The 22738-nt window shown below is 41.4% G+C and overlaps 2 protein-coding genes across 5 annotated transcripts; both read left to right on the forward strand.

Annotated features, from left to right (window-relative positions):
* Window positions 1-4440: 4440 nt before the first annotated feature.
* ccdc28a (coiled-coil domain containing 28A) lies at window positions 4441-9239 on the forward strand. Of its 2 annotated transcripts, none has more exons than XM_039793715.1 (6): window positions 4441-4625; window positions 4902-5073; window positions 5222-5403; window positions 5609-5763; window positions 8709-8731; window positions 8904-9239. In XM_039793715.1, the coding sequence occupies exons 2-6, from the start codon at window positions 4919-4921 to the stop codon at window positions 8956-8958; spliced, it is 570 nt and encodes a 189-aa protein (XP_039649649.1). In that variant the 5' UTR covers window positions 4441-4625; window positions 4902-4918; the 3' UTR covers window positions 8959-9239. The 2 variants fall into 2 exon arrangements, with proteins under 2 accessions (XP_039649649.1, XP_039649648.1); XM_039793714.1 differs by having other exon boundaries at window positions 4446-4625; window positions 4898-5073.
* A 2318-nt stretch (window positions 9240-11557) lies between these two features.
* LOC120554049 (epithelial cell-transforming sequence 2 oncogene-like) lies at window positions 11558-22571 on the forward strand. 3 transcript variants are annotated; one of them, XM_039792645.1, is made up of 21 exons: window positions 11558-11813; window positions 12808-12920; window positions 13021-13183; window positions 13283-13538; window positions 14171-14405; window positions 14554-14689; window positions 14852-15017; window positions 15712-15840; window positions 15937-16029; window positions 17154-17360; window positions 17532-17647; window positions 17802-17963; window positions 18163-18249; window positions 18746-18855; window positions 18962-19109; window positions 20333-20406; window positions 20547-20703; window positions 20825-20890; window positions 21001-21089; window positions 21546-21718; window positions 21807-22571. In XM_039792645.1, exons 1-21 carry the CDS (start codon window positions 11664-11666, stop codon window positions 21938-21940), a joined length of 2964 nt encoding a protein of 987 aa, XP_039648579.1. In that variant the 5' UTR covers window positions 11558-11663; the 3' UTR covers window positions 21941-22571. The 3 variants fall into 3 exon arrangements, 2 of the variants coding, with proteins under 2 accessions (XP_039648579.1, XP_039648580.1); XM_039792646.1 differs by having other exon boundaries at window positions 17532-17635; XR_005638294.1 differs by lacking the exons at window positions 20333-20406; window positions 21807-22571 and having other exon boundaries at window positions 21546-21592.
* Window positions 22572-22738: the final 167 nt, after the last annotated feature.

A 22738-nucleotide genomic window follows, 5' to 3' on the forward strand; every position in this document is an offset into this window, starting at 1 on the left:
AGAAGCTCGCAGGCAGTTTCGTCTTACATGAGCTGTTTAGGTTTAATTACTGATGTTAACTAGCAAGTTAGTTAGCAACGGGATCTGGTGGTATATATACTGTCTATGGGAGAGAGCGGGGCGGGGGTGATGACACCGTTGCATATGACTGCACGCTCTGACTACCACTAAACACAAGACAGCGACGAGCCAGGGAAATTCAAAGGTAGCGTTCTCGAACCGGAAGTACCGGCACTACTTCTCGCTCATTGAAATTAAAGGCAAGAATGTTTCTGTAACATGCACGCTATGCCCAGGAAAAAAGACTTTATCCACGTCTTCCTCAAGCAACTCCAATCTTATGAGGCCCCTCACATCGACACATGCTAACAGGACACTTGTTGCTGCTGCTAACCCAAGCCCAAGTCCAAGCGCAGCTAGCGTGAGCTCCAGCGAAGGAGACGGGGCCGCTCTGTTAAAACAAGCAACGCTCGATTTTTCGGGTCAGCAACAGGTGACCAAGACCGAGCTGAACACATCTTCAATCAGTTGATATAAACATCTTTGACGCTGAAGATGTTATAGAACGTAATAGCGTTATAGAACATAAAAAAATAACGCCACAGTTACTTTGCTGAGTAACTAATTACTTTTACAATGCGGTAACTGAGTTGCTAACTCAATTACTTTTTGGGAGAAGTAATTTGTCACTGTAACTAATTACTTTTTTCAAAGTAAGATGACCAACACTGGTGTTATTACCTGTCTCAAGCAAGTTTTAAATCTCTAAAAATGAATTGGATCGAGTGGCTGCCTGGCAGGTATAGGGGGACCAGATGTCCCAAAAAATTCGGGACAGTCACCGAAATCCAAGCAGTTGTCCCGAATCCTGAATCCTGCCCTAATTGTCCTGAAAAATTAGAGCAAAGTCTCAAGAGTAGACTCTCGAGTAGTTATAGTCTGATGTTCATGGTGATTGTGAGTCGTCCTGCAGCCAGCTCCAGGTCCGGCAGATGGTCAGGGGCGCTCTGCCTGCGACCCGCTTCCAAAATGTTCCGAAAGTCCTCCTCGTCTCCAAAATAAAAGCCCCCATCCCCGTCAGGAGACAACGGGGTGGCATCACAGCTGAGGGACACCGCAGTCTGGGGGTTGAAATACTTAACCAAAGGTTAATTACAAAAAATACAACCTTTTTGTGCCCTGACTTTTTTTCCTATGATAAGCGCTGGTCTTGGATTAAAGAAACTGATCAAAAGGAGTAGATTATTGAAAAAAGTTTGAGAACCACTGACTTAGAGGATTCGGTCTAAATTGTTTGGTGTGTAAGGTAATTATATGTTAAATGCAGTGCAACGCTACATGCAGTGAAACAATTCTAAATCCAAATTGCATCTAAATCAGACATCTAAATTACTTTCAGTAATGTTGGAAGTCAGTGAGGCATACAAAACCAGTGCAGCTTTTGTTTTTGTTTTACTCAGCCCCACCTCCCCTATCTCAGGCAGTCCTACTCAGTGCATGTGAATGTGTGCGTCCCTTGCTCCCTGTCCTTGCATGCGGGGTGGGGGGACAAGGACAAGACACATAGAGAATGTATTTATACAGTAGACTGAGAAGGATTTACTGCAGCCATTCTTAATACCAAACACTCACTTCAACTGCGCTTGTGTGTGCATTTGTTTCTGTTCGAGAGGTATATCGGGAAGATGAAGAAACATGAAGTGATAAAAACATGTCTTATTCTGGGTCACAGCTGCTGAGATGAAAACAACACACACACACACACACACACACACACACACACACACACACACACACACTTGTAACCTTCTCTTTAACCCTGATTCCCAGTAGACCTGCGCGCACACACACATTGTCTACTTTACAAGTCCCCTGAGAGTCCTGTCACATTGGGGGATACAGAGTATCGAACAGGGATGCACATGGAACACGCACATGAATAGAAACAATAGAGCGGCCTTCAAGCTTTTATTCTCACGATTAATACCAAATGAACATTTCTGCTCTGATTTATGGGTCAAGTCCACAGAGAGAAACACTCAAAAAAATGACAAACAGATGTGAATTTAGTGTAAAAAAATGATATGATTCATTGCAGACAAAAAAAAACAGGAGCTCTTATTTCTCTTGATAGGGACTCAGCACATGCTTTTTGATTCATTTATTTAAATCACTGTTGGTCCCAGATTACAGTGTCTTCAGCGGCTAAAGCAAGCCTGTTAAAATGACGGAATAATGCTGCGTTAGAAAGGCAGGTAACTTAGAATTAGCAGTAAGACGGGGTGTGTAATTAAACCAGTTGTCGTCCATTTTACAATCCAATACATAATTCAAGCAGCCGTGCACATGGGAAAAGAATGAACTGGCTGTAACTAGTAGCTAGCTCTCCAAACAGCACCTACACGGCAATTACGGATGAGAGATAGGTGTGTGTGTGTGTGTGTGTGTGTGTGTGTGTGTGTGTTTCTCTGTGTTTATGTGTGTACATCCACTAAGTTAATGGCTGTGTGGACGCGGCAGTCTAAATGTGTTCATCTGTAACATTTTATCCTGGTTCACCTCACTCAGCCGATGCCACGCTGCAAATACACACTCAAACACACACACACACACACACACACACACACACACGAGCTCACAAAGCAGGAATGGGTAGGAGGGAGAGACACAGCAACACAGAGAGGAAATGATCTGCCAGCATGAGTCCATTTTCCACTGCAGGTAGTTTTCCAAAAACTGGCACTTTTTCAAGAATTCAGGGAACTTTTCCATTTCATTGGTCACCCTACCGTTTAAAAAAAAAAAAAAAAAAGGCAATGGCCTACAAATACTATGATGGAAGGACTGAATAGTGCTGTTTGATAAAAAAAATAAAATTAAAATACTAAATGTGAGTGAATCTTATACACTGGTCATTTTTAAGTATTGGCAACCAGCTGTCTAGACCAAGCGATGGCTTGATTGAATCCATTTAAAAGTCTATCAAAACTCAACTCAATTAGGCCGTGCCATGTTTAACTCAAGGAACTTGAAAAGAAATATTAAAAAAACTCAATAATAGCAGAAATTTGTTTCTCAAATCAACTTTCTAATCCCGAAATCAAACTGATCCCTTGGTTTTTGGGGGAACTTTTGTTGCCCAAAAACTTTTAAAAACCAAAAAAAAAAAAAAAAATTTTAAAAAAAAAAAAAAAAAAAAAATAAAAATAAAAAAAAAAAAGAAATGTGTTATTATATAACAAAAAAATAAAAAAAAAAAAAATAAAAAAAAAGGGCCCGGGCGGGGATTTCAAAAAAGTTTTAATGAAGGTGCTCTTTGGTAGGGAACACAAAAGATCAAAAAATTAGAACGGTCCAATCAAAATTTTTAGTTTAAACCACCCCCATTTCTATTATTTGTTGATACTGCATTTGGACTGTATGGGTGTAGTGTGATCATATTAGCTAAATCCTGATTGGTGCCCACTAAAAAAATAAGTGAAAAGAGCATGGAAAAACACAAATAGAAAATGCTCTCATGTGAAACAACTAAAACTGGTCAAACAAAAAGTGGGTTCAAGGAAGTTCCTTTTCCTTTTTTTTTTGGTGGAACTGGGTTCAACTGACAGCATGAACTGAAATATGTGGAAATCCTACTACAACTTAAAAACAGGAACCTGTGTTAATGAGACTTTGGCAATAACGAGGCTGCACCCTTACATCCACACTTTTACTGTTGCATTATTTCCTGAGCTATGAATCCAAGAATCCTAATAAGGGAAGACCCTCATCTGGTCTCCACCATATGATAGCACCACTTATATGTGGTCCCAGAAAATGGCCCTGAGTTTTAAAACTCATGTTTCTATCACTTGTCTCCCCCATGTGGTCATCTCCGTCACAGTTAGTTCACTTTCTAAGGAAAAATCTGCTTGAGATGTGCTATTATTCCAAAGATCTTGGACAACATATCTACAAACATAGGCAAGGAGAATATTAAATTATAATTACATTAAATTAATACATGAAATAAATAAATAAATAAAATTATATGGACACAAAAAGAAAGTGTCTTGTAAAACTGTGAGAAATGGGATGACTTAGAATGCATTTCTCAGTAATCAAGTAGTTTTAATGATTTTTTATTATTATTATTATTATTTTTTTTTTAATTGCTTCAAATACATGAGTATATTTTTAAATTCTCAACTTGTGTTAATATTTAGCCAGCAAAGTCGTGTTGTGAATACGGCCGCCGTTGTACCCAGTTCCAATTCGTTGTTAAGGGACCTCGAGTTACACTAAGCAGAGTAGGTGAGAGACTTTTATATCAAGTTACGGTATTATTTGAGTAGAAAATAAATACTCGTGTGCTATTCCGAAATAGTGTAATTTCATCACCGTGTTAAGGGAGATGACATATTGTATTTAGTCCATAATGTAGTGGTGAATACTTGATTTGGAATTTGGCCATGATTGGGTCCGTTGCGTCCCCCCGAAAACAGGAAGTTTTCAGAGAGTTACAGGCTAGCTAGCTCACTAGCCTGCGGGGTACATACGCATTTTTTTCATGTTTCAACAAGTGTTTAAATCGTGTGGACTATCAGCCTTGCCACAGACGACAAACGATAAGCTCAGCAGTAACTGTAAGTAAATGTGTCCATCGGCTTTTGTCTGTGGTATTTCGGTGTCTGTTTGCGGTATTTAACTTAAACGGGCACTCTAGTCAGCCTCAGTCTGAAGGTTAGCCGACCAGCTATCTGATAAGCTAACGTTAGCTTGGTCCCGAACCACATTACTATCTGAAGGGTTAGCTAGCTCTGTTTCTGGATGGTTAGGTACAGGTTTCGGTATTGAATTAGCTACAGTGCGCTGCAGTTTCCGGGTGTCAGTGTTTCGTGTTTTACCCTCTATCCAGACAGCACCGTAACATGAAGTTATGGAGGAGCGAAAGCTAAAGAGAAAGAGTCCCAGGATCTCCACCAGCACCGCGGCTCCGACCGGTGGCTCTGGCCGGAAAACCACCGCTTCCTCCGGGGGACGGCACGTCGGCTCAAGCCATAACGCGGGGAGCCAAAAGAGCAAAAATAGGAGGTAGCAACTGTGCACCTACGATTATTTTACTAATAATAGTTTGATAAAAATCTTTTCGTATTTTCCTCAGAAATAAAAGAATGAAAGTAATGTTATGTTGCTAAGTCAGACCTGATTATAACTCCTGCTTGTTTCTGTCTTTTCCCAGGGGAGTTCGAGACAAACCCAGGCAGCAACTGGGTTTAGGTGGTAGATCTAATCAGAAGCAGGGCCAGACAGCACCTACCATCCAGCACTCCTTTCTGACTGATGTGTCAGATGTACAGGAGATGGAGAACGGCCTGCTCAGTCTCCTCAACGACTTCCACTCAGGGAAACTACAAGCATTTGGTAATTTGGACTTGAAAGAGACTCTTCACCAGAACACAACTTGTCCCGCATGAGTCTTAAGATGAAAACAACCCTGTGCAACTTCAGAGGGTCATATAGAGCCTTGACAGTATACACGTCATTTTAACTGAAGGTTTAACATCTGATGTAAATGCCTAAGCATTTCTGGTGTTTAAATTGAATACGTCTCCCCTCTTTGTGTCAGGCAATGAGTGCTCCATTGACCAGATGGAGCATGTGAGAGAGATGCAGGAAAAGCTGGCTCGTTTGCACTTTGACCTTTACAGCGAGGTGGATGAAATGCCAGAGGACCAGAAGAAAGTGGCCTGCGACACCAACATGGACAAATTACTTCTTAATGTAAGTCTGTAATCTAGGGCTGAAACGATTCCTCCAGCAACTCGATTAATTCGATTACTAAAAATCCTCGATGCAAAAATGATTTGCCTCAAAGCTTTGTTTAATTAATGTTACCAACGTCGTATCGCTCACAGTGTTTCCGCACGGAGGATTATTACTTTCGCACACCGGGCTGACGCTGTTGGTGACCCATGAATGCCATGAAGACTGATTACAAAATGAAGAAAGAGCGTAAGGGGCTAAGAGAAGAGAAGAGCAGAGACAGGCTGGAGAAAACGAGAGAAAGTGTCCAAAGTTTGGAATCAGTTCAAACGTAATTAAAACGAAAACTCTGTACAGTGTGTCTACTGCGAAATCGAACTAGCTTACCACAGTAATAGCAAGACATCAGTGCTTCATTCTCAATTCTCCATATCGTTTGCCGCAAAGCGGACCCGACAAAACTAAATCACAGTCGTATGGGCGATGAAACTACACCAAACACAACTACCAAAATCAAAGACAAGAAAATATGCAGCGGTGACCACAATTTGATCTAAAGAGCCGTAAAAACAGCTGATTGTTACGCACCATTTTCTCTCACTCTCTCTCTACTGAGAAACAGCTGATCAACGATCTACTAGCATAAGTGTTAACAGAGCTGTGTAGCATTGTAATCAAATATATAAATGAAAATGGGTTGAGCGTAACTAATATTTACATATAGGCCTATATACAGATCAGTCTCAGCTTGAAACTTATAGTTCTGAAAGTTAAGATGCACAATTTAAGGTAATGTTTATGTATGTTTAATGTATGCCTTAGTTTGAGGTTGTTATTGCATTTCAGAAAATGTTTTCTTTAAAAACAATGTAATATGGCACTTAAATGCACTTAATATAATAATAATATTGAATAAAAGTATTTCTTATCCGATTACTCGATTAATTGTTGGAATTACTAAAATAATCGATAGCTGCAGCCCTACCATAATCAAATCCAACTTTATTTGTAAAGCACATCTAAAACAACCAGGTTGCCCAAAGTGCTGGACATTGACGTGATTTCGGACAGATTTTAAACACAAGTAACAAAAATGAACATTTAAAACCACTAACAAACTGGAAAATGAAAATGCAGAGTACAACTCTCATGCAGGTTTAAAGGCCAATGAATAAAAGTGAGTTTTAAGTCATAATTTAAAAAAATGTGAAGGCTGGGGGCCAAGCTGACATGCAGAGGCAATTCATTGCACAGCCTTGGGGGCCACGACTGAAAATGCTCGAGCTGCCCTATTTTTGAGCCGCGTTCTAGGGACAACAAAGAGTAGCTGGTCAGCAGACCTTAATGACCTCAGACGAGCGTGCGGCTTCAGTAGTTCAGCGATCTAAGCTGGGGCTTGACCATAAAGAGCTTTCAAAACGAACAACCGAATCTTAAAATGTATTCTAAAGCAAACTGGTAGCCAACGAAGGGAGGCAAGACCAGGTGTAATGTGATCTTGTTTATGAGTTCCGGTAAGGAGGCCTGGCTAACACCTACATGTAAAGCATTACAGTAATCCAGGCGAGTTGTGATAAAAGCATATATAACCCTCTCAAAATCAGGGAAAGATTAAAAAAATGGCTTCAGTTTGGTAAGCAGCCTGAGTTGAAAGAAACTAGCTTTTACAACAGAAATTGATCTGCTGTAATGGCATTATTTGTAAAATGTTGACTGTGTGACTTTATTCCTTACTATGTTTGCTTATATTTATGAGTAATAGCATTCTTTAAGACACCCAGATGTTATAGCCTATAGTCTTTTATCAGACAGAACCACCATTTAGTAGAAACTTCCTGAAATGTGGGTGATGCAGCACATTGAGCTCATTGTGCAGTTGCATGTACCTCTTTTATTCTGGATGGAGCTGTTCATTGATGTGGTGTAACCAGAGATGGGAGTAAGTCACACATGGACAAGTCACAAGCAAGTCTCAAGTCTTAACCTTCAAGTCCAAGTCATTTTTTGTGACAATCAAGCAAGTCAAGTCATAGCTTTGGTCAAGCAAGTCAAGTCATACCAAAGTTTCCATTTTTAAACAAGCTAAAGACAGTGATTATGAACTGCTGGAATTTTATTTGCATTTTTTACTCAATATTCAAAAGACATTGCGTCCACATACATCTGAAGAGTTTAAATTAACACAGATAAAAAAGCACAGCACTGGCTATGGCTAGTAACTTAACGTCATGGATCCCTCTCATGGGCGCTGATGACTGGTTATGGCGGTGGCATTGATTCTTAATTTCCCACGAAGCTGATCGCGGTTACGTGCCAGTTAAACTTTTCATCTCCAATCCTATCTGTATTTGTGAGAAGTGGTGCTGTCCTGAGTTGAAAGATAGCCTAGGCTAGGCCTACTTTACTTTTTTAAAGGGTGTGCGCGTGTGAGAACCCACGGTGGAAAACCTAAATCGGCACCTATGTCCTTCTGTACAGAAAATAATAAGGTTTGGCTATAAGGATTACACATCTGACCAGGCAAAGAAAAAAACAAACGACAGTTTGCAACGTCTGCAGTACAAAAATTTCTGACGTCGAATTTCATCAGACACTTCAAATTGGGAGAGATTCAGGTTCCAGTCCCCATATTCAGCTGAACCACTATTTGGACGTTTGTGATGGACAGATCTCCCTTCAGTTTTTGGCCATGAATAAGTCTCAAGTCCTAAAATTTGCGACTCGAGTCTAACTCGAGTCAAGTCATGTGACTCGAGTCCCCCATGTCTGGGTGTAACTACTCAACATCCCAGCAAGGATTTAGCTGCTTTTTCCCCTCCCACGTGTTAAACTCTGAGTTTAGTTAGCTGCTTGTTGTATGTGACACAGGATCAACTCTAGAAGGTCCTTTTTTCTGTGATCAAAGATTGCCAAACAAACTGCTGACACGCATAACAAGATCAAAATGTTCTTTTTCTCCACAGCTTGAGGAGCTGAGTTCTTCGATGTATCCTTTTGGATATTTAAAATTCACCATTCTTCATGCATCATATTAGTCCTTAACTGCTTTTGAATGAGTTAAACCTCTGCTTTTAGGTTTCCTATCCATTTAGCAATGATCTTTGATAAAAAACAAAACAAAAAAAAACGTTTTTTTTTCCTTTACCCTGCTTCTCCAGTCAGAAACTGAATCTAGCTGACTCCCAAGACATTCCGAGGACTGCCAGTATTTGATTTTCTATTTTCTTGTCAACCCCATCTGACTCACCCCCCATGTCACCTGGAGGGGCTGCAATGGTTAAGGTGGAGTTGAAGCAATCTTGAGGCACTATTGCTCTTAAGTTTTGTGGCAGAAATGGCAAGAAAGCTGTTCACCAGTGTTCCCGGTCTGTACAGCTGGATGGACGTATTGTATGATGTCACAACAGGGATGCACTAACAGCCTTTTTTCCCCCCACTGCTAACAGTGAGTGGTACTGGCTAATATGGAGTATAAAATAGTTCTAATCTTACCTTACTAAACAGCAAGACAACAGTAAATAAGTTCCCGAGATATGATTGGGTTTCACCACCATCCTAATAAATCTGATACAATGTATTCTCTTTACTGTTCTGATCAGTTATAATGGATGGAGATATGAGAACTTGAGCTACTGTCTGACCTACAGTGCAGTATACTTTACATATTGGCATTGGTGCATCCCTGTCATGGCCTGTTTATAGTCAAGTTGTTGTCAGTTCACTAATTTCGAAACAATGTATATTTGCATTACTTTGCTAACCAAAGTTATATTGAGATAAAGCACCTTTTTTGTCGAACAGTTGATTAATTCACAAGACCTTAAAAGGACATCTTCAGTGATTGTTTATCAGCTTTGTTTAAAGTGAACTGACTGCTATATATATATATATATATATATATATATATATATATATATATATATATATATATATATATATATATATATATATATATATATATATATATATATAGATTCACTTTGTTGCACTTTGTCTGATCTATTGTCACAGGTCAATTGGTGTCTCTAATGTCACAAACTATAAGCTGTGAGACAGTAAGAAAATATCGTGATTAGAATGAATTATAGCTCAATTCATTAAAATAACACTTAAAGTGCTCATATTATACTCCTTTTCAGGTTTATACTTGTATTTAGAGGTTGTACCAGGATAGGTTTATGTGGTTTTAATTTTCAGAAAACGCCATATGTTTTGTACTGCACATTGCTGCAGCTCCTCTTTTCACCCTGTGTGTTGAGCTCCCTGTTTTACACACTTCTGTACCATCTTTGTTGGGAGTTGCACATGCGCAGTAAGTACTGCTAGCTAGTCAGTTGCAGAGCATGAGGGCGTGCCACGCTAGCAGCTAGGCGAGCATTATAACGTGTTACAAAGTGACGCATGTTTGTCTCTGAAGTAAAGGCTGGACTACAATAGAGCTGTTTGGAGCAGTTTGGGAACAGTGTTTTCTATTGGAGATGGTAAGTCCCTTTGGGGTGGACTTTGGGCTTTTTCACTTTGTAAACCTATAACGTGCACAAAAAAGATATATAACACAATAAAGGAAAGGGGGAAAGCCAAAAAGCGTAATATGAGCACTTTAAACGCACAGTAGATTGTGACCATAGAAACTGCGCTGGATGAGTAAGAAAATGAGCAGTGACCCCAGTTTGTGATTTTTGCATATGATTTCTTGCTACATCTGAGTGGCCTGATATCACCTCCAACACCTTGGTCAGTGTTGAATATATTTGCACATATCCATGCAACACACAAAACACACTGCACATTATCACTCGTGTGTTTGACGCTGGAAAATACTGAATAATCCAAATGTTGACATCACAACCATGCCTTAATGTTTCTAATTTAATCATTTTTGCCTTATTGGTTCGAACCTTTTAATTGACTTCCATAGAACATGTGATTCTGTGTTTTAAGATGTAATCATTTGATGCTGCTTTAATTTGATGTGATTTGATCCCCTTTATTTTGTCGCTTCTTATTTGACCAGCGTTGTTGTGGGATGTGGGATTATTTTGAAGTGTTTTACTGTTTTAAATGTTTGGTGATATTTTTATTGACTTAATAAATGTGTTGTCTGTCTGACTGTCTGTGTGACTCTTGGCTACAAGTTTTTAAACCATACATTTTTTTTTAAACCATTTTAAAGGGAAGAGTGTCTGACAAATGACTCAACTTGGAAGGGAGAGAGGGAGGGAGTAATGGGGGGGGGAAGGAGAAGTGTTTCCCCCCCTCATGTAAATTAACCCATAGCCAGATACTTAATTTAGGAGCATCTTTATTTGTGCATTACTTTCTGTATGGTGTGTATTATTTCTTGAAGCTACAAACTTAGTCCTGTACTGCAGTTATTAACATTGTAATAGAGCTTGTGTTTTTCAGGTTTTGTGTCCATTCAATATTCACATTTGCCTGTGGTTTGAGTGTGAGGTATGACAACTATTGGAATTAATGCATTGATTCATTAATTGCATCATAATATGAATTCTTTTTGGCATATCACAGATTATTGATGGACATTTGGCAGCTCAAGGGTGTCTTGTAGTTTAATATGATTCCATGCTTGTATATGCACTATTACTCCATAAAATAATTCACTTATCAAAGAAGTTGGCAGAAAGGGTGGCCAACATAAGGTGACAATGATTCACTTGGTTATGCTGACAACCTGCTGCATGCTTCATGGTCATCTTGTTACTTATTAATGTGCAGGAGGAGGGATGTGTGCGGATGTGTGCTGTGTGAAGGAATGTGCACATCCTTTTGTTGATGCGTCTCTAAGGTTACCGGGGGCAGAGCAGCACAATGGCCGCCTGTTATAGTTTATAAAGCTGAATCTGACAGTAAACGGGAGTCGAGGCGTTTATTCTCTAAGTGTGTTATCCCGTGAGAACATGGAGACTAACGTGAAATCAAGCCCTCACTCGGTGAAGCAGTGGCAGCTCAGCGGCACCGACTATGACCCGCAGCAAGTCCGCAGCCTGCGGTCCGGAACCCGCTTCAGCACCTGGACTCCTCTGAACAACAGGACGAGCAACCTGCAGGTCAGACCAAACTCGATTAAATATATTTTTTATTAATAGCCACCAGATGGCAGGACTGGCCAAATTATTATCCAGCACGGATGCCTGTTTAGATTTAACACATCTTTTCCGTGCAATGATGCTGACATGAAGTAACAGTTTAGTTAATTGGCCAATTTACCAGATTTGTAAAAGATGCACAAACTGGCGTAAAGTCTGTCTTTATGCTTCCAAAATTTGACAAAAGATAAATGACGCTAAGATACATTCATTATTTTATCATTTAGCCAGCATTGCATAATGGGAATTGTGTGCAGATGTATTTATTTTTTTATTATTTTTGGCATCCAGGTCCACAATTGCAACTTATTGTAGCTGTACTATTTCATGTAGTTCCACATACAGTGAGGGCTTTTGTTTTTCTTGAAATTAAGTTTCTTTTTTAGTTTGAGCATCAGCATTAATAAAAACGACAGCAGAAACTTGCAAACACAGGACAGAGCTCTCACTCCTCCCTAGGCCTTTAACATGTATTTCAGATAATATATATATATATATATATATATATATATATATATATATATATATATATATATATATATCTAGCCTATATATCCGTATTTAAGTATTTTGCTTCTCCTATCTCTAAATCCTCAATAAATTCCACTGCATATAGTAAGAAAAGCATGGTGGTTTCCTGAAAGGTTGAATGAGATTTCTACCAGACCGAGCAATGATAGCAGTAGGCTACAGTATGTCATGCATAAAGGATCATTTTTTAAATAATACATTTACATGATAATAGTGACCCAATTAAACCAATGTTTTCAGCCGTTATCACACCATCTATCTTACTTTTGTACTTTTTCATTCCCACAGTCTTCATCAATGTTTTGGAAGCCAGCTTTGTAGCTTTTGGCAACGCAGCCAGACAATGATCCAATGAGTGTGCACCTTCCATACGTTCGTCACTGACTGTATCAAATTTGTTGCTGCCCCCCCCATTTCCTCCCAGTTATTTGAGGAGAGGATGAACCTTGTGCTCCACTGGTATGACCTGTGGACTGATAGACAGAGGAAACACCTGTTGCACTCTCTGCTCACACGCTGCACCAAGTCACAGCTTAAGTAAGGTCTTTCTCTTGTGTTACCTTTTTTTTCTTCTCAGCTTGAAACCTAAGTTATACACATGTTTAAAAAAAATTGAAACCTCTGGCAATGTGGGCAGGTATTGCAGGGATTTGCTAATCGAGACGGTTCCTGTGACTCAAGTGGACTTCACGGCGGTGCTGCCACGGTTTCTGTCCCTGTATGTGATGTCATTTCTGTCCCCTCGCGACCTCTGCTCTGCTGCCCAAGTCAGCTGGCACTGGAGGGTCCTTGCTGAGCAGGTGAAAAGCCCAGAAGAGAGATATTTGACATGACCGCCGTTTCTACATACTTACATTAAGACACATTTTCTTGCGTTGCCTCTGTCTCTTTCTGCCCAGGACTGTCTCTGGGCCGGCCGGTGCATCACAAGAGGCTGGTTCCTTCCCTACACTCCAGGAGAGAGAGAATCTGGAGCGTGGAAGAACCACTATGTCTCTTGCGTCTCCACGCTGGACTGGCTCACTCCCCGGGAGGCGGCCGAGCAGTACGGGACCCTCAACCTACAAAGCACAGGGATGACGGAGGAGGAGGAAGAGAGGCGCAAAGAGAGGAGGATCAGGCAGATGATCAGAGACAAACTACAGGAGGAGAAAAGTGAGTGGAAAAGAAAGAAATCATAATAGACAACAAGGTGTCAAAATGATAGGAACACTTTTTTAGGTGTCATCAAAGTTGCGAGTGAAAGGTGCAGTAGGTAAGACTTATAAAACTAACTTTCTGTCATATTTGCTGAAACTGACCCTATGTTCCAGTAGAACTATATGAAGCAGGTCATTTAAAAAAGAAATCCAGCTCCTCTGGCTCCACCTACAGCCTGTAGTGCAATTTGCAAAAATCCACAGCTCCCTGTTCAGATGCACCAATCAAGGCCAGGGGGAGTGTCTAACTGCATGTCAATCACTGCTCATGCACACGCATTCATTCTCCCTTTTGGGGGGAGGGGCTTAGGAGACCGTTTTGGGCTTTAGCGGAAAGTGGGGGGAGGGACTGAGAAGTTGTCGATGTTCACGTGTTCTGGATCCTGTCCTGGATCTTCGCAATCCTACCTACGGCACCTTTAACCTTATGAAATATCATCTGGACTCTCATGTTTTTCCTCTTTACTGTATACAGTGTCAAATGAAGTTTGAGAAATATGCAAAACTATGCCCTAAACCGCTAAGCAGAAATGGCTTTCAGTTTAGAAAAGTTGTTGTACTTAGAGACCATATTTGTTACATTTGCAGGACAATCTATGAGAACCAGGAGAGCCTGGGGCAGCTACGCAAAGCCAGAAGGAGCCAGAGGTGGAAGTACCGAGACAGGGAGGCTCAGCTCTGGAAGAACATTCAGCTCTTGGCCCTCTCTCTCCTGGCCTCCAAGGACTGTTGGGTCTCCCAGCCTCTGGTCTAGCCTGGACAGGGGACAGCCCATGACTGCAGCTCAGAGCTTGGCGAGAGTCCAAGCCTCCAGCCCTAGCAGGTGATTGTCTACACACTGACAGTGACATACAGTATTCATTTACCCTCAATGATTTCGGTTACCTGCGTTTTGACATACAATACATTGAGTTACCTGTTTATTAAGACTTTGTTTCATGTAGCCTATTAATGTACTCCTTCTCTTTCAGTGAAAGACAGAGCAAAGCCAGTGCAGCGCTGTCCTCCTTCACCAGCAGACCTGCGCTGCCCCACACAGTTTCACCCATCCATCTGACCACTCCTGCCCTCTTACTGCTGATCTCCAACAGAATTCCTGCCTACGAGGTAAAAGACAAAGAAAGAAAGAGTCCGTCCTAAATCACCATCTATTTTGTAGGAGAAGAGAGCAGCGGCGAAGAGTGTAAAAGGAAAAAGGCCCAGTTGGAAGATGAACATATAATATTTCTACCTGTCTGCTCTTTTTCTTTCTCTCTATGCTACATCTAGCTTGTGCTGAGTGGCGTGAAAGCAGGAGTGGTTGTGGTTCTGTACGACCACAGAGGGACACTCTCAGCTCTGTTAACCCAGGTGGAGAGGGCCATTTCTGGGCAGAGAGCTCAGAGACTGGGCCTACTAGCTCCAGGAGGAACGGAGGAAATCCATCTGCTTCACAGTGAGAATTAATAATCCTGTGTATCTTAATGTGTGGAAACACGGCCACGATTAGTTCCAGGCCAACTGGAGCGAAGTTTATCTCTCAGGATACTGTGAAGCACATCTGCTGAAACCATTTCGTGGCTTATTTTATTATGATAGTACCTCTTTAAAGTCAGTCCCTTGGTTGAGTGTTGGCCACAAGACTAATCATCATAAATCTTGCATTGATTTATGTTACGTATGGACCCACCACACACCAAATCAACCAAATCAGTGAGCCCTGGTTTTAATTGTTCTTAAAGCTATAGTGCGTAGTTTCTGTCGCCCCCCATGAGGAACAACAAAACTGTCGGCGCTCCAACATGATACGAGCCTTCCGTGATCGCGCACCGCCCCCCACCCCTTCCCCACGCAGTTGCTAGTAGCCAAGGAGGACACAGAGGATTTAAAAAAATAGACTTTTTCTTTCGATATAACAAATTTAAAACACTTCCTAATTTTTAGATACATGCTACGACTCCACAACATAATTCTGTGGCTCAGTGATTAATGTGCTTAGTCACAGTTATCCTTTTTGCCTGTGAAGTCGCCATTCACGAGTTAAAGTTGAAAACGCACGTTGCTCAGTTTTCAAACTCTTCAAAATCGTCCAAGGAAACCTTGTTTTCTCTCGTCGACTAATCCACTTTGTTTTCCCTTTGACTCTCCAGGTAGTAGCTTGTCAGAGAGGACTCTACTGACCTCTAAACATAGAGAATTCTGGGAAAAGCTGGGTGGCTGGGTGGCGCCAACTGAGGAAGGAGGAGGGATTGACATCTTCACCCCATTGGCTGCATCTGGTAGGTAGACACAGATGTTAGGACACACACACACACACTTTCTGCGTCTGTCTCAATAACTTCCACTCTGTCTCTTGCTTTCTCTCTCTTCGTCAGCATCAGGAGTGAGTCTCATCCAGGCTCTCTCTACTCTGACTGGTCTCGAGGTTCAGGCGCCAATGGGTCTTGCCACCGGAAGTTTCCAGAACAGTGAGTCACCCATGCACAAGACTGACTCAAAAACTTCCACTGAAATCTTTTTGTCAGTAGCTCCAAGCTTAGGAATATGCTCTTTGTGACCTCAAAACTACCAATAACTTGTCCAAAAATGTCTAAGACAGCAGGCGCCTCATGTGATTCTTGGCCCAGTGGGATATTTTGACTTTCTTGAAATACTTAGAGTTATAATCCTTAAAGTGCTCATATTATGGTCATTTTCAGGTTCATAATTGTATTTAGAGGTTGTACCTGAATAGGTTTACAAGCCGGTCAGAGGCAGAGTGTGAGGGCGTGCCACACTAGCAGCTAGGCGAGCATTATAACTTACAAAGTGATTACAGAAAATCATTCATTTACAATAAGAGAATAAGTTACAGGTGCATCGTTGCATTTCAAGTGTTGTATACGGTAACTTAGCCTACTTTGGATGTATCGTGAGCTAAACCGGGTAACGTTATCACTGTTACTCTGTCACGAGCTACAGCAATAAGAGTTTGTTGTAGCAACCAACACAATAATAACTTAGATTTATATAGTGCCTTTCATGAAACCCAAGGAGGCTTTACACAAGTACAGGGGGACAAGGAAATAGTAGGCCAACACAAACACGGACTAAAAAGAAATTAAAACTGGCGCTAAATGGAAGGGGGACTTAATTTAATATAGGCTACTGACGTACAACCACATCGCGCATTGTAAAATTATTTTATGAATGAAATTACATACCTTAGGGCCAATTCAGGGTCGGTTTTGAATTATTTACGTATTTATCGTGTAATTGTCTCCATCTGTTGAAAACCCGACCGAGATGGACCCTGGTTTTCGCCCGTCGTCTGTCTCTCTCCCGCGATGGTCCTGGCTCAGTATCAGCCATAACTACAACAGATAACTTCTAAAATAAATAAAATAAAGTTACATATAGTTACTTTAAGGATTATAACTTGTTGAAAAATGTTTTCAGCTTTTTGCTGTATTATTCAGTAGACCACAGTTATCCTTTTTGCCTATGAAGTCGCCATTCAGGAGTGTATTTTACTCCCAAGTGTAAATTACTGTTAAGCATCATGTTGAAGCCACAAAAAAACATATATCTATGCTTTTTAACCCTCTCCCAGTTCTGAGTGAGTGGTCTGATGGCAGTGTGGGCACCGGACTCTTGAACCAGCAACCAGCAGCCCCGGCACTGCAGTTTGTGTGTGAGAGTGCACTCCAGGGCTGGTGCAGACAGGCTCAGTGGATGGACGAGGCTCTGGAGGAGCTGAGGGGCTGCCTGGGGACACAGCTCCAGCGGCTCAGCCTCCAGGCCAGGGGCCGAGCTTTGGGTGGGTTTCACAAAAGGAGAGGTTTAAATGCATTCATGCACACACACGCGCACACACACACACACACACACACACACAGCTGGAGCAATGGCAGTTTTAAACAAATGCCTGCAATGCTTTGTGTCCTGTAAACGTTTTTTTTTTTTTAGGAATCTATTCATATATTTATAGGTCACTTTCTCTGCGAGAAAATCTGCCTTGAGGATCTTTGTGTGTCCGAAGATCTGAATGAGGCTCTGACTGAGGGACTTGCTGCTCTCACAAGACAGGAAGAGGTGGAGAGTACTGTAAAGGAGTTTGTTTTTTTTGAAATACATAAATACAACAGAAAAGCGGCAAAAAAACAACAACTGAGATGACACAACGCTAGTCATGTTCTTTCGATCATTAACTGTGGATAAGTCAGCGTGTGTTTCTTTATTTCTGCTCTTCCGTCTTCAGACCAGACCTCTGGAGTTTCTTGCCATTTTCCTGACAAAATGGAAGAAGGAGGGAGAAGAGTGTAGTGGAGGGGGAAAGTGGAGAAACAAAGGAGCAGATGATTTCTCCTCAACACCACATAGCTCACAGAAATGCGTCGGCCTGATACCTGAGCTACCACAGGTGTGTGTGTGTGTGTGTGTGTGTGTGTGTGTGTGTGTGTGTGTGTGTGTGTGTGTGTGTGTGTGTGTGTGTGTGTGTGTGTGTGTGTGTGTGTGTGTGTGTGTGTGTGTGTGTGTGTGTGCACATTGTGTTTTGAACTTGAGAAGGTTGTAGGAGCACACTTCATCTTTACAACTCGTTTCCTTCTCTCTGTCTTTAGACAGCGTTGGATTGGAGAGGTGCAGCTGCCAGAGAGCTCCACCACAGCGAGTGTCTTTATCTGGGGAGACTGGGCGCTGTGCTGAAGGTAGCTAATGGGTGGACTATAACATTAAAATCAAAAAGACGACCAAACTTTTGTTCATTCAGGATATGTAGTTGCTGCGAGGCCATTGTTTAAGGTGCAGTCGTCACTCTAGATGAAGTCTAATCAGACTTAGAAATGTTTCCTGACACTGAACAAATATTAGGTAATGTTGTACAATCAAGTCCAGAAAACAGCTACTGACAATTGATAGGAACTGGGCCCTTTCAGCAAACTATGGGAAGCTTATATAATAACTTTATTTTAAACTAGGTGTTGGTTGATTGGTCTGCAGCTGCATGGCCTATTTTGTCCCTGCTTTTTTTTAATTATTATTATAATCTGATTTGGAGAGGATAATTTAGATGTTTTCAGAGCAACCACCAACCTAGCAAGAGTTGTGTTTGTTTATTTAGATGCAGAAAAGGTTCAGAGATCTGTCAAAAAATAAAATACCTAGGTATTACACTGATATACATGCTCTTCCTTTGTGCTGAAGGTGTACCAGGAGCCTCTTACAGCAGCTCTTAACTCCAACAGAGCGATCCTCAGCTACGCTGACATCCAAATTGTCCTCAGCCCTGTCACACAAATACTGGAGCTCAACAGGTATATACACACACACACACACACACATACACAAATATTTGTATGAGACTGTCTTGTTTGCGTCCATATGTGTGGAAATTCCATGATAGATGTGCATGTGTTGCAGGGTGTTTCAGACAGACTTAGAAGCCAGGCTGCAGCAGTGGGGTGCAGAGCAGTGTGTTGGAGATGTGCTTGTAAAACTGTGCTCCAAACTCCGAGTCTACACCAACTACCTCAACAACTACACCACTGCCCTCCGTACCATCGACAAGGTACAGTGAAAGAACGTGCACCTTACGCTAACTGGCTAGACTGTACAGCCGTCTGAGAAAGCAGTTGGCTCTGTGTTAAGAGGATGGATACCCGAACCGAGCCGAGTTCGGACAGATATTTAGAAATGATGTTCGGGTTCACGTCTGGCTCGGTCACATCAGCGCGATAAGGCATTGAACATTTTCAATTTAAAAAAAGCTTATTATGTAGGTGTGCGCCTGTGTTAACGTGTGCTTGTTGTCCCGTGTGCACTGATGCGCTCATCTGTTGACATTTCCGAATGCCTTCCTACAGTTGCTTAATAAAAGTGGGCTTTCCACACAAACAAACGTATGTGTCATTAGTATGAGAAAAAAACGAGATTTTAACTGTGTCGGGCTTGGGTCAGCTTCAGACATAAATATCTTAAAGGTCCCATGACATGGTGCTCTTTGGATGCTTTTATATAGACCTTAGTGGTCCCCTAATACTGTATCTGAAGTCTCTTTTATATAGACCTTAGTGGTCCCCTAATACTGTATCTGAAGTCTCTTTTATATAGACCTTAGTGGTCCCCTAATACTGTATCTGAAGTCTCTTTCCGAAATCCAGCCTTGGTGCAGAATTACAGCCACTAGAGCCAGTCCCACAATGAGCTTTCCTTAGGATGTGCCATTTCTGTGTCTGTAGCTATTGAGGGAGGAGAGGGGGGGAGATGGAGGGTGGGGGTGTGGCCTTGACCAACTGCCACCTTGTTCGTTTGAAAGCCATGATGTCTCTCTCTCTCTCATGGGTGGGCCAAATTCTCTGGGTGGGCAAAGCAAGAAGAAAGGGGAGGTAACCTTGCTCCTTATGACCTCATAAGGAGAAGATTCCAGATCGGCCCATCTGAGCTTTCATTTTCTCAAAGGCAGAGCAGGATACCCAGGGCTCGGTTTACACCTATCACCATTTCTAGCCACTGGGGGACCATAGACAGGCTGGGGGAACGCATATTAAGGTTAAAAAACCTCATAAAGTGAAATGTTCATGCCATGGGACCTTTAATGCCTGTCGGGCTCGGGCCGGGCTCGGACAGAAAATTGCGGCCCGATCCTCACTGTACTCTGCGTGATCACAGAATTTGGTCAGCTATATTGTGTCTAAAGCTATACTTTATTTAGATTTATTCAACAGCCAGGTTTAATGTAGACAAACAGTTTATGTGTACGAAATGTAAGCACAAGGATGTTATGTGTGTCAGTGCAGAGAGACGAAGCCTCCATTTAGGGCTTTCCTGAAGAGAGCAGACAGAACTCTTGCAACTCACATGCTGAGGTAACGGCACACACATATACACACACTCATATCTTGTATTTGTTTCCAGGGCAATGTTCATCCATAACTGACCAAAAGACTGGGATGTATTCATTTAAGCAAAGTGCTTTAAAGACGTGTTTGGGTGCGTTTTTGTAAAGCCTGCAGGAGCTGCTGCTGTGTCCAGTGTGGAGAATACAGGAGTACGTGACTCTGCTTCAAGCTCTGTCTTTCCACACACACACCGGTCACCCGGACCACACACACCTGTCCTCTGCCCTCAACACACTGCTGAGATTCAGAGAATTCATACAAAAGGTACAACGCCCAGAGCGAGGAGTCAGTACCTCATGCCACCTTTATTTTTTTAAATTTCTTTTTTAAATACGTTTCTGTGCTCATAGCCTTGAACACACACAGGTGTTTTCTTCCGTTTCAGTTAAAGCGAAACTCAGAGAGAGACAGGCTGATGGAGGAAACGCAGCAGATGATCCAAGGCTGTCCGGTAAAAACACAGCTGTCACACAGCTGAACACTCTCAAAACAAACTATTAAACGTACATGTTGTAAGTATTTTAATGTGAATATGGTGTGTGTGTGTGTGTGTGTGTGTAGAACCTCCGTGAAGGGAACAGGCAGCTGATAATAACTCAGGATGCTGCTTTGCTCAGGAGCCCTGATGAACAGATTCCAGACTCGCTCAGGTAACAACACAAATTATTCCTGTGTGGAATAATAACAGTTTATAGCCAGAAAGGTTCTTTTTTTTTTTTTACTTAGTAGATGTATAACAGATCTTCAACCTTTTGATTATTTTCGTATTTCTGGATATTTACCAACCTTAGTACTTACTGTTACATGCCAAACCAGTTTAGAGTTTTCACTTTATACGTAGTATTGAAATCCTTTTGTCAGAAAGATATATTTACTTGGAAAACAATGGACAAACGTATGTTCAATTTAGGATTTCAGTATTGTTCAACTTTTGCATTACCTTTTAATAAATAAAATGGGAAACCTTGCACAATTAAGTGCTGTATGTTTTAAATGACATCTTAACAGATTGTAAATATAATCAAGTCATTATTTTCATTCTGTCTGTCTGTCTGTCTGTCTGTGTGTGTGTGTGTGTGTGTGTGTGTGTGGTTGCGCATGATTAGGACCTATGAGCAGGTGTCTGACGTGGGCCTGTTCCTGTTTAACGACGCTTTGGTGCTGACGCGGCGAAATGTACATCACACGGCGTTCACGTTGGCTCACCAGAGCACACACACTTTCCTGGCCTCTGTGGCTCTCGCCAGCCTGGCCGTCAGAGAGATCACACATACACACTGTGAGCTTTTACCATATGATCATTTGAAGTCTTTGGACTTTTTGATAGCGTCTGAAAATGAAAGGAATGTTAATGTCTTTGTCTTTAGATGTGTGCCATGCTTTTGTCCTGGAGGGTCCTTGTCGTTCCTGGATTTGTGCCACTGAAAGAGGCGAGGAGAGAGAGCACTTCCTGTCTGTGCTGCGTTCAGCCATAAACTCTGCTCTGACGGGACATCAGTGACGGCGCCTTGGCGGCAAGACAAGAGGAGGTTTGGACACCACTGTTGGCCTTTGAAAAAGTTTCTTAAAAATCCAGGAAATCTTAAACTGCAATTATTTTTCGACGCCACGATAAGATGTAAAGACAGATAGCAGTCCTTCCACTGTTTACATGGCGTTCTGAGTGTTTCACTTCCACCTTAAAACCTCAGTTAAGTAGTTACAGAGGTAATCCTATAGTCACAATAGTTACTTAGAAGAAGTAGACATACATATTAATCCCACAAGGGGAAATTCACTTTTTCGCTCTGCTGTTACAGTTACACACATTGCACACAGGCCCAAAATATGCACACATCCCCCGGACCTGTACAGTGAAGCTCAAATGGAGAGATGACAAGAGTCCCCCCCGCATGTCCGTACATGGTCCGTATGGGGACTTGAACCGGTGACCCTCTGGGTAGGTTAGGTTGGGTTGCGGTTTCAATGAAGTTGTTTTACAGTACTGTATGTTGACGTGTGTTGATGTGTGTTAAACATTCTGTGAGCATCATATCATATTTGTTTCTTGTTTTTCATTGCACCACTTGTATTTCCATAATTGTTGACATATTGTACATATAACATAAATTTCCAGTGTTAATAAAACTAAATGTTACAATGCCATTTTTTCAACTTTTATTATCTTTGATTTCGAAATTGTATTAGTGTGTTTTTTTTTTTTTTTTTATCAAAATATGCATTAAGACATCACCATGATTTTGTTCTATTCATTTTTTTAATATAATCAGATCAGACACATTTGTCTCGTTTTCAGGTA

Source organism: Perca fluviatilis, chromosome 24 (assembly GCF_010015445.1).
Source record: "Perca fluviatilis chromosome 24, GENO_Pfluv_1.0, whole genome shotgun sequence".
NCBI classification, from domain to species: domain Eukaryota; kingdom Metazoa; phylum Chordata; class Actinopteri; order Perciformes; family Percidae; genus Perca; species Perca fluviatilis.